Below are 17,199 nucleotides of genomic sequence, written 5' to 3'. Positions count from 1 at the left end.
GGGCGGTGCTAGAAGGCGGAATGGAGCGGGGCAGGAGGCGGAACTGGTTGGGGCTGGGGCGGGGCTGGAGGCAGAACAGGATGGGGTTATATGTCCAGGGTTTTCTTTTTTGAAATATGGTAACCCTACCATTTCCATCAGTGCCAGTGAATGGTGGACAGACATTAAATAGGCCTTCAGGAGCGGCTGAGGCTCCATCAAAGTTAACATTGATACCCTTGATGTTCTGCCATTGAATCACTCAAGAAGATGTTACAACTCCTCATGCAGCATGGCCTGGATCCACCACCTAAAAGAAGAAAGTACTCCAGTTTCACTTTTGGGATTTTCTTCAGAGATTCGAGTATGCAAAATATATACTATGAACGCCACAAAATTATGTCTTCATATAGTTGGCTACTAGATGATTTTTTCATCCTGAAAAACTAACAATATCCTTGATGCAGGCTTCGTAGCTGAAACTTGGCCTGTGTCAAATCAATGAAGATTTTAATAATTCATTCATGTACTGTGGTCATCTCCACTGTTTTTCTCATTGTGTGATTTGTGGAGGTTTGTTCTTCTGTTTGTGGTTCTTCAGGTCCCAGGCATAACAAGCACCAAGAATAAGTGTCTGTAAGGAACATGGTCTTGCCAGTGGGAGATTTCTGGTCCATTGGAGGAAAAATAACTGAAGCAAAATCAAAACAACTCAATTTTTACAAAAAAGGAAAAGCATACTTGACCGAGTGCTCAAGGCCTATGAGGGCCAGAAGAGCCATGAAGAAATATTTTAAAACTTACAAATATGTTTAAAAACGTACAAAAACTCTAAGAATAACTAAGGGGAAGCAGGGAAAACTGGTCCCACACAAGGAGAAATTTTTTTTTGAGAGAAAGAGAAAAACCGGGTGAACCACCAATTCTGAAGTAAAACAAAATCGTGTGTGTGAGGGAGAGACCAATAAAGCATCCTTAGTCCCATATGACAGCAGTGAGCAGGATGGCATACACATGCATGGTACATGGTCCCAAAGCTTCTAGAATAAGAATGATGGGGAGCGTCCTCATTGAGGGCTGCTTCGGATGATGTTACCCAGATGCAGGGATACGATGTCTTGCTTGTCCTTGGAGAAGTGCCAAAATTCAGCCTTTTATTCAGATAAGTTAAACCAGACAAAGATAGGACTGCTATTTATACAGTCCTATCTGCTTGGTTAACTAATCAGAGATAAATATATGGTTAAGTGTCAACTCCATCCCCAGGCTGCCTACATAATATCCACTTTAACCGTTACATGGGATATTCAGCGGCATTATCTGGGTAAGTGCCACTGAATATTCCTTCAAGGTCCAGTCAGCATGAATTATTCAAATAAGAACTTCTTTTATCCAGTTAGCTCACTGTAATTTCAAACATTCTTACTGTTATAAGTACATAACATATAAACAATGAATACTCACGTTAAATATTAACTCCTAAAGGTCTCTGGTTGTGAATAAAAGGTAAAAAGTTTGATGTTTAAATGATTAGAACTCAATTCAAAATATTTGCAGTGCCCATTTGTACTTTATTTGCTGGAAAAGGTTTAATTGATAAAGCTGATTTGTCAATTAAGCTTTTTCCGGATAATAAAATTCTGTTTTGCACATATGTAGTCAAGTGAAAGATTTGAACAGGGACACTTACTTCTCATAAGAATCAACTAGAGATTGGAATAAAAATTCCATCTCTGTTCTGCTGGAGCTCAGGATACCTAGGTCAATATTCCGTAATTCCTCAGGGACGTCTTCCCAATAATTTTTATCGTCAGAGACAGCAGGTTTTGAAATGGGGGTGGGTTCATGACGCGGCGTATATCTGGGTTGAGGAGGTTCTGAGTAGGCAAAGTCACGAATTAGAGGTGGTTGAAGGCTTAAGTCAGAATATGGTTGGAGTGTGGCGTCAGCAGGAAATGGGAAACTGGTTTTATAAGCAGATTCCTAAGAAAAAAAACATGATTTTTATTAAGCAGACAACTCTTATCTATAATATAAATTATCAATCAACTGAGAAATAAATGACAGTTGCATAATAAAAGACAGACATTTAAATTTGGTATGATTACAATTATGCACACGAGACTACAATAGCATAGCAGAAAAACACTTTCAGGTAAGATACCAATCTAAAAAAAAAAAAAAAAAAATCCATGTTCTAACAAACAACATAAGAACTTGCTGGTATTTGGGGGATAATTTCATAAGAAGTATAAAATTACTGGTTCACAATCACTGTTTTTTATATATATATTTGATTCTATGAAGTATGTGACTTCTGTTTTTTTCTTTTTACTTGCAGAATGCAACCATGTATCATATATATTCAAATCTAAACCAAGGTTTTTGGGCCAAAATATGGTCCAAAAATTGGGGTCTTTATTTATATTTGAGTCTACCCACCCTCCCTCCCAGTAGCATCCCTTCTCCATCGCTACTGCCACTGTCAGATCCCCCACCCAGAACCAGCAGTTCTCCCACCATTAGGCCTCTTTTCGGCACAGCAATTTCCCCATCAACATGCCCCTACCTCCCTCCCTCCTTTTTCCCCATCCTGAAAAGTGACAACCCACTCTCTTCCAGACCCAGCAGCAGGACCCCCAGGCCTACCGTGCTTCCATGGTGGTCTAGCGTGATGTTGGAACAGGAATGATTCTCACTAGTTTCTGCCCATGCTTTCTCAGTGCTGAAAATCTGAAAATGGCTGCCTGATGGTGGGGGAACTGCCAGTGTGCAGTGGGGTGGGGTGGGGGCACAGGAGGGATACCACCGGGAGGAAGAGTAGGTAGAAATGCCTCTCACCAGAGGGGGATGTAGGGGAGGAATGGTAGAATACAAACCCTTGATTTATATTCGAGTTTCCATTTTTCCTCTAAAAAAGGGGGGGGGGGGTCAAAAATGGTATCTCAGTTTATACTTGGATGGGTTTATATTTAAGTATATTCAGTATTTCTTGCTAACTAGATTATGATAAACACTTTTTCACAGGAATCTAAAGTTCAACCCATATCAATGCATGGATGCATTCAGGTAGGAAAGTTAAAAACAAACTACCATGACAAAGAATATCCACCGATATCTGTACTTATCTGAGCTTGGATCCCTTTTCAGGAATATCTCCAAAAATTATCCATGAATGAAATAGCACTATTGTCTGATATTCTCATCCATAAATCAAAGTGTTATTTGTAGTGTCAATATTCAAACTGTTCTTTAATATTTTACATCTGTGCTATAAAGTATTGTGAATTTACTGTCTTGATCAGTTATTTTTCTCTGTGCTTGAATGTATTAAATGCTAATCATTAGCAGGACAAAGGACGCTATATTGAGACCATGGAAGGCAGCCTCATAGTCCACAGCAATCCCGGATATTCAATGCCAGAGCTGTATCTGGCCACTGGCATTGAATATCCAGCCACGATTCACCACCTTGGCCTTACCTGGCAAAGCTGATATTCAGCAATGGCTTTTTAGGCAGGTCTATCTAACCACTAGCCTTAGCTGGCTAGCTGCTAAATACTAGAGGTGACCACCGGACAATCTGGCGATCAGGATAGTCAGCAGCAGATAGTCGACTATCTCCTACTAAATATCAGATTTTATTTTGTAGAATAAGGGGAAGATTTTGGATAGTAAAAAATATATCACTTTTAAATTAGTTTATTGCAAACTAATGCAACCAACTCATATGTACCATAAACATTGATACAGATAACACTCTATTCAAACTGTTCACACAGCAGCCCCAGTTTTTGAAAACTATCCCAAGTAATACTTCAACTAGGAGGTTGATATATCATATAAATGGATAATTTCAGTACATAGGACCTCATATAACATATGTTATTTCAAGTCCATATCCTATGTTGATTCATGCCATGTAATCATTTATATCAGACCTCCTTCCCACCCTTAAGTCTAATCTAAATTGGTGTATGACTACAATTTACTTTTATTCTTAATTCAAAATCAACTTCAAATTTGCTAGAATAGCTAAAAAAAAACTTCCCCTAGAAAGAGAGCAGCAGTACTTATCCAATGGCCATTTGCCAAGTCCAACGCTGGTTGATGCTTTATTAACCATGGACCATGAGGCTGCCTTTTATGGTCTCAATCTAGGGTCCTTTGTCCTGATAGTGATTAGCATTCTACAAAGCAGTTATACTGTGGGTTGGATATATTTAGAATAGATCAGTTTTTGTATTTTTTTGGTTAACAAATATCAGATTTTAGCCAGGGGGAAGCTAATCCTAGCCAGCTAAGTCCCACTGTATATTAGGGGCAAAGAGATTGTTTTTATAAATATTATTTATTTAAAACACTCTCATCCCGCTGTATCAAGATTTCTTAGTAGCTCATAATAAAACATACATAATACAATGATAACAATATACACACATTCATAAGCCATAAATAAAACCTCTGCAACTGCACAACTCGCCAAGTAGAGATTCCATTCCAATCCATTATCTGATATCAGAGTACTCTCTCCCCCTTCTAAAATTATTACTGACATCCAAAAGTTAAAGAAAACAAATAAGTTTTAAGGTTTTTCTTGCATATGGTTGTTGAGTCAATCATCTGCAGTTCTCTAGGTAAACAATTCCATTTAAATAGGCCCACACACAAAAAAGTCCAGTTTTGCATTTCATGAAATTGTGTTTTCCTGGCAGAAGAGATGTGCAAATTGCAACAAATGTCTTGCCCTAAATAGCTTCAAAACCTGATTAAAATAAGAAGGAACCTTACCTTACAATGTCTGGTGTATCAAAGTCAGAGTTTTAGATGCAATTCTCCAAGAGATGGGTAACCAACATAATGAATGTAATAATGGAGAGACATGTTCAAAGCATGATCAATCTAATAACAGTTGGGCTGCAGCATTCTGAATTAATTGACCAGGTAGCCCCTAAAACAAAGAATTACAATAATCCAGATTTATGATCACCAAGTAGGTGCTCATCTTACCTTCTTTTTCCTAAGATATTGTTTAAGCAAACCAAGCAGCACTTTCATATCCACCTGTCTTGTTTCTTCCTCTAGATCTATCTAAAAAAGATATTTTATATTAGCAGCCTGCACATTAAACAAGATAGAGCACAAGACAGATAAAAGGAATCATTTTGCCAGTAGTAATGGGCAGAACCATATTTGCTAGCAAATTAACAGCTATTTAGAGGATAGGATATTCTTGGATATAAGATCCATATATGCAGTTGATTCAACTGGAAACCTTATTTCATAAAAATTCCTATGCAGAGGTCGATAACAAATTTAGTACACTTTTATATGCATAAAAATTCTGCTTCACTTAAGAACAGTTAAAATGTAAATCATGCATTCTCCAGTGCAAGGTTCACGTGCTGATATATGCCATTGCTAATAAAGAAAGTCTAACAGCCTGTTTTACAAAGCCACGCAGCAACAGCCCTGAAGCCCTTTAAATCTCTAGGGCCTCGGGGCTGTTGTAAAACAGGCCCTAAGTCTCCCAATACCTGGAAATGAATGATCCTGTTCTTGGTGCCATATACGTGTGTAACTGACATCAGCACTGGTACTTTCTATTGCAGTCATTTTGTTTGTAAAAGCTTGCAGGAGGCAGAAACATGATTGTCCCAGCTTGTTTTCTCTTAAAGTATTCCACTATGAATATGGGGATTTTTGTGTTTAACTGCAATTGTTTGTGTTATTTTTTTATTAATTTACTAGTGTTTAAGCCCGTTACAATAACGGGTGCTAGAGTAGATGTCTGTATGTCTGTTTTTTGTTTTTTATTTGTCTCTCTCTCTCTCCCTGGACGCTGTCTGTCTGTCATTCTTTGTGTCTGTGTCTCTCCCTGGTCCCCTGTCTGTGCGTCTTTCTTTCTGTCTGTCTCCCTGGCCCCCCTGCTTGCCAAAGCAGCCTCCTATCCCTCTCCCCCTGTTGTGCAATGCCTGCCTGCTTCTTGTCCCCCTTCTGTTCCCCCCCATGATTGCTGTCTGCCCCCAGAACAACCATCCCCCCCAAAGCAGCCCCCTTTCCCTCCCCCCCTGGCCCCCAGTTGTGCCATGCCTGCCTGCTCTGTGGCCCCCTTATGTCCCCCCCATGATTGTTTTCTGCCCCCAGAACAACCATCCCCCCAAAGCAGCCCCCTTTCCCTCTCCCCCTGTTGTGTAATGCCTGCCTGCTCCGTGGCCCCCTTCTGTTCTCCCCCATAATTGTTGTCTGCCCACAGCACAACTCTCCTCCCAAAGCAGCCCCCTATCCCCCTGTTGTGCAATGCCTGCCTGCTCCATGGCCCCATTCTATTCCTCCCCCCCCCATGATTGTTTTCTGCCCCCAGAACAACCATCCCCCCAAATCAGCCCCCTTTGCCTCTCCCCCTGTTGTGCAATGCCTACCTGCTTCATGGCCCCCCTTCTGTTCCTCCCCCCTCCCTGATTGCTGTCTGCCCCCAGCAACCCCCTCCCCCCAAATCAGCCCCCTTTCGCTCTCCCTCTGGCCCCCTGTTGTGCCATGCCTGCCTGCCTGCTCCGTGGCCCTCTTCTGTTCCCCCCATGATTGCTGTCAGCCCCCAGCACAACCATCCCCCCAAAGCAGCCCCCTTTGCCTCTCCCCCTGTTGTGCAATGCCTGCCTGCCTTCCTTCGTGCACTCAGCACAACCCTCCCACCAAAACAGCTCCCTTTTCTGCCTGCTCCATAGCCCTTCTTTTTTGGCTTCCCCTCCCGTTCTTACCTCCCTCCATCCATCCATGGTTCCTGCCGCCGCTGCCGCTCCTGTTCCTGTTCAAAGCGGCCTGCTTAGGTTCATGGGCGGCTATATTGAACCTCTCAGGCCGCTCTCCATATGGTAGCATGTTCCTTCTGACGCGATCGCGTCAGAGGGAACGTGCTTCATGTGGAGAGCGGCCTGCGAGGTTCGCTACAGCCGGCCGCGAACCTCATCAGGCCACTTCAAACAGGAGCAGCAGTGGTTGGTGCGGGAGGGGGGAGTCGTCGACTTGTTCCCTACCGACACTGCTGCAGCGCAAGGGGATCGGGGCCATGCTGGCAGCGGGACAGCCCCCAGCCCTCTCCCTCCTCCCCTCACGGGCTTGGCAGATAAGTAATTCCGCGCTGTGGAGGCGATCGTTGGCTGACTGCGATCCCGGCTTGGAGAGGGCAGGGGTTGCTAGTGGCCGGTAGCCGCCGCTCCGCAGGTAGAGAGCAGGGAAGGGCGCGCATGTGCACTTGTCTTGCCTCGCGTGAGGCCAGACCGTAAGCCGTGCATGCGCACTTCCTATGGGTCGCTACAGTCACGCAAAACCGGCGCACGCATAGGAAATGCGCATGCGCGGCTTACCGTTTTATTATATTAGATATGCATTTAATATTCTACCTTTCCTTGGGGAAGGTACAACAACTACTACTACTACTATTAATTATTACTAGAGCGCTACCAGACATACGCAGCGCTATACAGAGTCACAAAGGAGACAGTCCCTGCTCTAGTGACTTTATAATCTAAACCAGGGGTGCCCAACGCGTCGATCGCGATCGACCAGTAGCTCAGGAAGGCAACGCGAGTCGATCGCGGAGCCTATCCCGGGCTCTGTGATAGACTCGTGTTGCCGTCCTGATCTACGGGCCGATCAGCCTTCCTCTCCAGTTTTCTTTCTCCCTAGGGCCTTTTAGCTGGGCGATCCGCCCAGCTGTCATCTGCCGCTGCTGAACAAAAAACCGGGTCCTGCCTTCGCGGAAACAGAAAGTAGGCAGGACCCGGCAGGAAGAAGAACAAATGCTTGTCTCCCGCATTAGCCCATAGCGAACGCTTGCTTCAGGGCTCTCAACATGTGCGTGCCGGCTTCTCTTCTCTTCCCTCCGAAACCGGAAGTTATGTCCGGGGGGGGAGGGGAGAAGGGAAGCCGGCGCGCACATGTTGAGAGCCCTGAAGCAAGCGTTCGCTACGGGCTAATGCGGGAGACAAGCATTTGTTCTTCTTCCTGCCGGGTCCTGCCTACTTTCTGTTTCCGCGAAGGCAGGACCCGGCAGCATTTCCCCTAATAGGTCGATCGCGATCTTGGGCTGATCAGCCTTCCTCTTCCCGATGGCAGAATTGACGTCAGGGAGAGGAATGCTGGTTGGCCGAAGCAGGGAGAGCTTGGGGCCTGTTATTGGTGGCGTTTGGGTCCTGGTCCCCGATGGCAATGGCAGTGGCAGTGGCTTGGGGGAGGGCAGGGAGAAAGAAAGAAAAAGGGCAGGCAGGGAGACAGAAGGAAAGAAGAGAAACAGAAAAAAATGAAAGGGAGGCAGAGAGAAAGAAAGGGCAGGGAAGAGGAAGGAAAAGTTGGGGGAAGAAATGAGGTCTGGAGGAGAAGAAGCATACAGGCTAAAAGAAGGGAAGAAAGATTGTATGCACAGTCAGAAGAAGAAAGTGCAACCAGAGACTCATGAAATCACCAGACAAGGTAGGGAAAATGATTTTATTTTAAATTTAGTGATCAAAATGTGTCTGAATTTATATCTGCTGTCTATATTTTACACTAAGGTCCCCTTTTACTAAATCGCAATAGAGGTTTTTAGCGCAGGGAGCCTAGGAGTGTCGAGAGCAGCGCTGGGCATTCAGCGCAGCTCCCTGCACTAAAAACTGCTAACGTGGTTTAGTAAAAAGGGAGGGGGGGTGGGTATTTGTCTATTTTTGTATGGTTGTTACTGAAGTGATAGTGCATAGAGTCATCTGCTTTGACCTCTTTGAAAACCCTGGAATAGGAATGATGATTAACATTTTCTATGCGTACAGTGTGCTTTCTGTTTTTTTTAAATTTTATTGTTGGTAGATCATTGTGACTTGGTCATTTAAAAAGTAGCTCGCAAGCCCAAAAAGTGTGGGCACCCCTGATCTAAACAATCAAGACAGACATACAAGATGCCAGGGTTGAGGTTATAGTTAGTGGGGATGGTTAAACTACTGGCTAGGGTCGTGAGTAAAGGGCAAAGGAGAGTAGGGTTATGAGTTGAATGCTGACTCAGAAAGGTAGGTTTTCAGCCTACTTTTGAATAAGGGAATGGAAGGGATGTGGCAGGCAGACTCAGGTAGTTTATTCCAGGCATTAGAGGGCAACTAGAATTGGAAGTGGAGAAGGGTACAGATAAAAGCAATTTGTCTGAGTACAAAGTACGTCTGATTACAAAGTACAAGGTGAATTACTTGAGAGGAGATGCTCTGAGTACAAGAATGATGCAAACATATAGATATGATATAGGCCAAGATTCCCTCTAAGGACTGGCCAGGTGCATGCACATTTGTTCTCATGTGAGCAACAAGTTCTAAAAAAATGTTTTTTTGTGTGAACAACGAGTTCCAAAAACCAACATTTTTTCAGATTTGCATGTAAAATCTATGAGCGACGCTCCTAGAATGTCTGAGTGATTGCTCACGTGCTCAGCTTAGAAGGAACATAGGCCAAGAGTAATGCATAGGATGGAAAGCAAGAAGCCTCTGGTGTGCAAAAGGATCCAAGGGAGAAGGGGGTTCACTTGCAGCTGTTTCTGGACCTTCTGAACCCTTCCCTATTTGGTAGCACTTTCAGTACTTGTTTCTTGGGGACTCTTAGGTAGAACTTTTGCAACTGCATAAAAAAAAAGAGTACTGTACTGTATATTGCACACACAAAAGCGAATACATATGGACAACAAATGCATTGAGCACAAGATAGTGTGAGAATACCGAGTACCAAAAAGGAAGAACTAGAAAGTAAGGGAAACATTGGGAAAGGGAAATCCTGCCTGAACTGCAAAGTTTATATTTTTTTGCAGAAGGTGAAGCAATAAGTTTCCAAGTGTTGCATTAGATATGTAATGTCCATAATTCTGGAGCTAAGCAACTGAATGTGCATATTAATAATAATAATAACAATTGATATACCGCAGGACCGTGAAGTTCTATGATTAAAGATGTTACAGATTGAGTGGAATAAACAAAGTACAGACTTGGAGGGGCATAATCGAAAGGGACGTCTAAGTCTATTTATGTCCATCTCGCAAGTTGTCCATAGTTAAAAAGAGCCTAAGAAACATTTTCAAAAGAGCCTAAGACACATTTTACTTTCAAAAATCGTCTAATTATACGTCCTGTCGATCTGATTGTCCAAGCCACTAAATAGTCCATCTTTATACCATATTTCCGTCCAACTTTCTGTCCAAGTTCAAAATGCCTAGAACAAGCCCTGTTGGACGTAGGAGGGGTCTACAAAGTGATGGACTGCACACCAAGACATGCCACCTAAATAGTGGGGTACCTTACAGGGCACTGCTGTGAACTTCATAAAAAGGGTGCTATGGCTTCTCTTCACTACAGCTCCCTTATAGGTGACGGTGAGCCCCCCAAACCACCTCCAGAATCCCCTAGACCCACTTATCTACCACCCCAATAGACCTTATAGCTGCAGAAGCCACTTATATGCCAGTAAAAAAGGGTTTGGGGGTGTATAGGGCAGTGCACAAGTTTAAGTATCAATACTGTGATTACAGGGGCTTATGGGCATGGGTCTTTCTCTCTATGGGTCCCTAACCCTCCCCCAAGATGACTTAAGCTGCCTCTGGGCTGGACGACTAGGCTTTCCTATGCCAGGTGGCCAGGTGATGATGGTCTGGAGGCTGAAATTTGAAGTTGTGAATAAAATTTTTATGGGGTGAGGGGGGATTGGTGATCACTGGGATAGTGTGTGGGGGTTTGTGTTATGTGTTTGCAGTGCTTATCTGGTGAGTTTAGATGTTTTTTGTGACTTAGACCATGTTTTACATGATCTAAGTCACAACATCTAAGTTCCGTCGATCCTCGGCTGTATAACTTTCAAGTTATACATGCTGTACGACTAAGTCTAAGCCAGCTCATGTCCCGCCCAACTCCCGCCCTCAACACGCCTCCCGAAACGCCCCGTTTAGCTTTGGACGTTGAGTGGCACTATGAAGGCCTAGGTCATTTAGAAATACGTCCAAAACCTGGTTTTATTATCGGCACTTGGATGTTTTTGAGAAATGTTCGTCCAAGTACCGACTTAATAATAATAATAATAACAGTTTATATACCGCAGTACCGTGAAATTCTATGCGGTTTACAAAAGATTAAAAGAAGGTACAAATTGATTGAACAGGAGAGGTGTAAGAAAGAGATTAATAGGTCAAGAAAACCGTTGTTGAGGAGAAGGAGATATATGGGTCAGTTGTCTAGATACTTCAGGAACAGATATGTTTTTAGGCGCTTCCTGAATTCCTCATAAGTAGTGGGCGAAAGTAATTGATCTAGATCTTTACCCCATAATGCTGCTTGATGTGAGAAGGTGTTCATGGTGTTTTTTTCAGTTTACATCCTCTAACTGGGGGGGAAACGAAGTTCGAATGTGAGCTTCTCTTGTGTTTGTTGGCTGAGAAGGAGAAAAGGTCAGTTATGTATTTAGGGGCTAGTCCGTATAGTACTTTAAACAGAGGAAGGCGAATTTAAATTTTACGCGTGCTTCCATTGGTAGCCAGTTCAACTGCCGGTAGTAAGGTGTCACGTAATTGAATTTCTTTAGCCCAAAGATTAGTCTGACCGCTGCATTTTGCATTAATTTTAAACGTCGCATATTCTTTTGGGAAGATGCTAGATAGGCGATGTTACAGTAGTCAAGTTAACTTCATATGAGGGATTGTACCAGGATTCTGAATGCTGATGTATCAAAATAAGATTTAATGGATCTAAGTTTCCAGAGAGTGAAAAAACCCTTTCTGATTAAGGAGTCCACCTGGTCTTTCATGGTTAGGCATTGGTCCAGAGTTACACCAAGTATCTTCAAGGTAGACTTAAAAGGGTAACTAAGTTCATTAATGCATAGTGGTGTTTTGGTGTCAAGCGGATGTGGCGAAGCAACAAAGAATTTAGTTTTTTCTGAATTAAGTTTGAGCTTGAAGTCTGTCATCCATTGCTCTATCACATTTATAGCTTCTGATGCCTTGGGAATAGTTTCCGAGATAGAGTTAGCAAATAGGATGATGATCGTAAAATCATCTGAGTAACTGAATAATTTTATACCTAGCTGGGTTAATTGCAAGCCCAGTGAGGACATGAAGACATTAAAAAGCAGTGGGAATAATGGTGACCATTGTAGTACACCGGATGGATTGCTCCAGGTGTCGGAGAGATCATGATTGAAGTGTACCTGATAGGTACAGGATATAAGGAAGCCATGGAACCAGTTCAACACCTTATCTCTGATACTGATAGCATCTAGGCATTGTAGCATTTTCCCATGGTCTACCAGATCAAAGGCAGAGCTCATATCGAATTGCAAGATTAGGTCATTGAGGCCCTTGCTAAACAACAGGCGCAGATTATCTAAGATATCCGCAATTACTGTCTCCGTACTGAATAAAGGTCTAAAACCGGATTGAGTTTCATGTAGGAGAGAGAACTGATTAAGATATTCCATCAATTGGGTGTGTACCAATCCCTCCATGATCTTTACAATGAATGGAATAGAAACATAGAAAGATGATGGCAGAAAAGGGCTACAGCCCATCAAGTCTGCCCACTCTATTGACCCACCCCATTAAGTCTGAATGCTAATGACCTAGTTCCTTAACTCGACCCTCGTAGGGATCCCACGTGGATGTCCCATTTATTCTACTGGTCTGTAGTTAGTTACTAGAGCTGATGATTCTTTATTATTTTTTAGGATTGGGGTTATTATTATGTGACCGTTATTAGTGAGGAACTTCCCATTTTTTAGGTTGTGGGCTAGGTATTGCAGCAGCGATATTTTAAATTCTAATGGCGCCGCTTTCATAACTTCTGGGGGGCATGAGTCTAGAACGCAATATGATTTAGAATATTTGCTATATAGTTTGATATAATTAGTCCACTCTAAGTCTTGAAAGGAACTCCAGATCATGTCTGCTGGTATTTCATTTCCTCGTTTGTTAACTATTTGATGATCACTAGGGTCATTTGTCGAATAATTGTTTCTTAGGTTTTTAATTTTCGAATCGAAATACAGTGCTAAATCATTCGCAGAGGGTAACTTAGTGTTGTGTACGAGTATAGTGTAGCGAGTGGTGTCAAATAGATTCGAGATCAGGTTGAACAGCTCTTTTGTATTGATTGCTTTTGAACCATTGCATGATGAGTTGATTTTAGTAGAGAAGAATGCTTTACATTTGTCTTAAGAAATATTAACTTAAACCTAATGGAAATTAAAAAAGAAGTGAATCTCATGAACAGTAAGTTTGCTATTTTAAATAATAGAATGGACTAATTGGAAGACAAAGTTGGGAAAACTGAGCACAAACAACTATCTTACAAAGAAGATCATAATATCTTGATGGAATTGAATAAGAAAGTAATAGATATGGAAAACAGATCTAGAAATCAGAACATTAGAATTATTGGAATAAAGGAGGGAGCTTAAGGGAAAAATATGATCTCTTTTTTGGAGGATCTAATACCAAAAATTCTTACAATAAAAATAAAAGATAATTTAGAAAAGTTGACTAAGGGATAATTAAAGAAAGTTATTAGTTAATTGAATATGAAAAGTTTGGCTAGGGGAAAAGAGGAATAAAAAGAAAAAGGAAATTAATTTTTTTCATATACTTTAATGGACCTTAAGATGGCTGCTACAAATGACTCATTAACTGTAATAGAACGGTTAGAAAGTTTCAAATTAAAACTGAAAAGGATTCTAATACAGAACTGAAAACAAATGAGATGATGAATATTCATAAATTCATATTTACCTGACGTCATAGGAGGGAGGGCAGAGCATCGAGTGAGACCTTGAGGGAATTTCCTTTGGTAACAGCCTGGGAGATTCCTGAGACTAATCCCTGGAGGGTGAATGCTGTGGATCTTTTGTGAACAGACAAAGGTTGAGTTGTAGGTGAGCTGTTGCTGCTCTGTGGATTGAATTCCCCTTATAGAGGTAAATAGCGGCTCGCCTCCTCCCTATGGTTTTTGGTGCGGTAGTTTCGCCTTGAGCACTAAGGTGCAGGAAGATTATACGCTTTGGTAGCTCCTGTGGCATTATGAAACATTTTTGGACTGCAACTTGTTCAGCAGACTTCCTGATGTCAAATAACTTCAGCACGTCCGGTTTCCAGCGTCTAATAATACTAAAGGGAGCAGCTATTTGTCACGACTCTGGAGCCTAGATCTGAGAAACTACGTGCTGAAGCAATACCCTAGGGGTCCTCCACTCCCCGCAGCTCATCCTTAACCTGGCCAAAAACAGCTGGTGTCGGATAGTATCAGCGCTTTTTGTTTAAGGGGATAAATAACGGCGAAGGAAGCTGACAATGTCCAAATGGCAGCACAATCAAATATGGCTTCAATGACAGAATCGGAAGAAATGTCTGAGCCCAAGGAGGTGTGTCTGAGCCCAAGGAGGTGAAGTTTAAGGATGTTGGAGTGTTTAGATTTACAATATGGATGGATCGTTGTTGGCACCAGCCGCTCCTGAAAATATAGACGCTGCCAGATTCGGTGTCTCAGAGAGAGCTATTATACAGACAAATCAAGGGACAAGAATACTTTGCTGAGGGTTTGTTAATTTCAGTTTTAAAATTGTAGGCCTTTTCTATCATAATTCATATAGCAGCAAATTAAAATGATATTGATGAAAATATTAAGGCCAAAATGATGAGTCATGTTAAGTATATTCGATTTTACTTTTAGGAAAGTGATAGAGGTTAACAGAAATAGATTTATTATAGAAAGTGTAATGTTACAACAGTAATTCTTAAAATAAAATGAAATATTATATTGATATTATCTTAAAGAATATTTGAAAATTATTACATTTTCTGATGTCATAATATTAAAAAGAAAATCCTTATTTATTTTATTTTAAATCATTAATATTTAAATAATTCTATAGTTCTGATGGAGTTTAAATTAACTCAATGGTTTTCATGAGCTGGTTAATTATTTCTTTGGTGGTAAACATACCTTAATAAAGTTATTGTTTAAAATTAATTAAACTGAACTTATAGCATAATTGATGTTGATACATTGTATTACTGTAATGCACTAAGTTTTAAAATCAATGTACCACTTTTAAGAGGGGATGTAAAGAAAATTATAATGCAGTGTTCGGATTTAGATTGATCTTATTAATATAATGTAATTCAAAGTACATATTCTTAACTTAATTGAATTCATGAAGATTTTATATAAAAAGCTAGATATTTAATTAAAAGGTAGTAAGGGATTTTAATTATATAGATTGAACAATTTTTTTTATAGTAAAGGAGGAATAGTCAATCAAGATGCTTATGGGAGGGAAAGGGTGGCCGGTCTGAGCAGATGTCTTCAAGTTATCACATTATTAGGAGGGGAGGGATAGGGGAGGGCATAGGGAATGATTTTTGGTATCATGGAAATATAATATTTAAGGAATTAAGAGTGGGGAAGAATGTTTTATATAGTAAATTGAAGGGAATGATTTATATGTATGCAAATTATAATAAATTAATGTATTTGTTGGAGTTCAAATGTGCTGGAAATAAATATATAGATGGAACTTAAATTATTTTCGCTAAATGTAAATGGCCTCAACCATCCAATAAAAAGAAAGAAGGTACTTTTATTCTTAAAACAACAGAATATTGATATATGTTGCATCCAGGAGTCTCACTTATCAGCTTTAGAGTCTCAAAAGCTTCATGAAGACTAGGTGAAACATTGCTTTTATGCCCCAGCTGTAAAGAAAAAAGCAGGTGTTGCTATATTGGTGAATAAGAGATGTAATGCTACGTTCAAATTAATTGCTGCTGATCCCTTAGGAAGGTGGATACATATAGACATGAATCTGGGAAATACTACCATGGCACTATTCAATATATATGCACCTAATTCGAATCAAATTGAATTTTTCAAATCTCTACAACAATTATTGTTACCACTGGCTGCTTCTAATTTAGTTGTGGCAGGGGATTTTAATGGACAAAAAACCTAGTAGAATTATGAAATCATTAGGGTTGGATAATCTGGTTCAAAATTGTGATTTAAAAGATATATGGCGAATATTTCATTTTAATGATCGGGAATTTTCATTCTGCTCCCATGTCCACAAATCATTTTCAAGAATAGATTATACATTTATTTCAAATGCATTAGTTCAGCAAGTAACACAAGCCTCCATTGATCCAATTATTTTATCTGATCATTGTGGGGTGTGGATTAAAATTAAAATAAGTGATCAGGAGGTTAGAAGATCTGTGTGGAGATTTGATAATATATTGAGAAAATTCAGTTAAAAATAAATGATTATTTTCAAATAAATAATACGGAAGATATCTCAGTGGAGACATTATGGGATGCTTTTAAGGCAACCATAAGAGGTCAAATTATTTCTTTTTCGGCGTAGACTAAAAAACAAATTAAATATCAATTTTCTAGGTTAGAACAAGAAATTAAGATATTGGAATCAAAATTAAAGGATAAATGGGAATATTCTATTTTACAAGATCTTTTGAAAGCTAAAGGGAAATATAATGAGATTTCTTCTAAAATGATAAGGAAAGATTTATTTTCTCAACAAGCATTGTATTATGCAAATTCAAATAAGGCGGGAAGATTAGTGGCAAATTATTTAAAAGCAAAAAAACGAAAAACAAATGTAGTGGCGATAAAAGATGAAAAAGGAAATTTTTGTATACAAATTGATTCTATTTTAAAACAATTTTTACAATTTTATAAAGATCTGTATTCTTCTGAGCCTTATTTAGATAAAGAAAAAGATGGATTGGAATTTTTAAATTTAATCAAGGGGCTGAAAGTTCCTGAGCATATAAAAGAAAGTTTAGAAAAGCCAATATCAATTAAGGAATTGCAAGCAGTATTGAAGTCCCTTAGAGTTGGATTCGCTCCAGGTGGAGATGGTTTTACAGCAGAGTTTTATAAATCATTCCAAATTACTCTATGACCATATTTACTAAATTTATATCAAAATCAACTAACTAATGGTTGTATTACAGGTACCATGGCAGAATCATTAACTATAGTCTTGCCAAAGCCAAATAAAGATCCCACTCTGGTTTTAAATTACAGGCCTATTTCTTTAATTAATGTTGATGGAAAACTTTTAGTTAAAACTTTAGCAATACGTTTGGGTAAAGCTCTCCCTTTTATTATTGGAATGCACCAAACTGGATTCATTGCTCAAAGACAGTGGTTCCCAAAC

The 17,199-nt window shown here is 40.3% G+C and overlaps 1 protein-coding gene across 3 annotated transcripts in view; it reads right to left on the bottom strand.

Annotated features, from left to right (window-relative positions):
• The window catches only part of RGS22 (regulator of G protein signaling 22), a 475,118-nt gene that overhangs the window by 215,320 nt on the left and 242,599 nt on the right, over window positions 1-17,199 (bottom strand). For all 3 annotated transcript variants that reach the window (XM_033934655.1, XM_033934656.1, XM_033934657.1), the window contains 2 exons: window positions 4,990-5,070; window positions 1,670-1,962 (listed from right to left, as the gene is read on the bottom strand). In XM_033934655.1, coding sequence (XP_033790546.1) covers window positions 1,670-1,962; window positions 4,990-5,070 — 374 coding nt within the window. The remainder of the gene's footprint in view (window positions 1-1,669; window positions 1,963-4,989; window positions 5,071-17,199) is intronic.

Source organism: Geotrypetes seraphini, chromosome 2 (assembly GCF_902459505.1).
Source record: "Geotrypetes seraphini chromosome 2, aGeoSer1.1, whole genome shotgun sequence".
NCBI classification, from domain to species: domain Eukaryota; kingdom Metazoa; phylum Chordata; class Amphibia; order Gymnophiona; family Dermophiidae; genus Geotrypetes; species Geotrypetes seraphini.
This window is presented reverse-complemented; position numbering and strand designations above follow the sequence as displayed.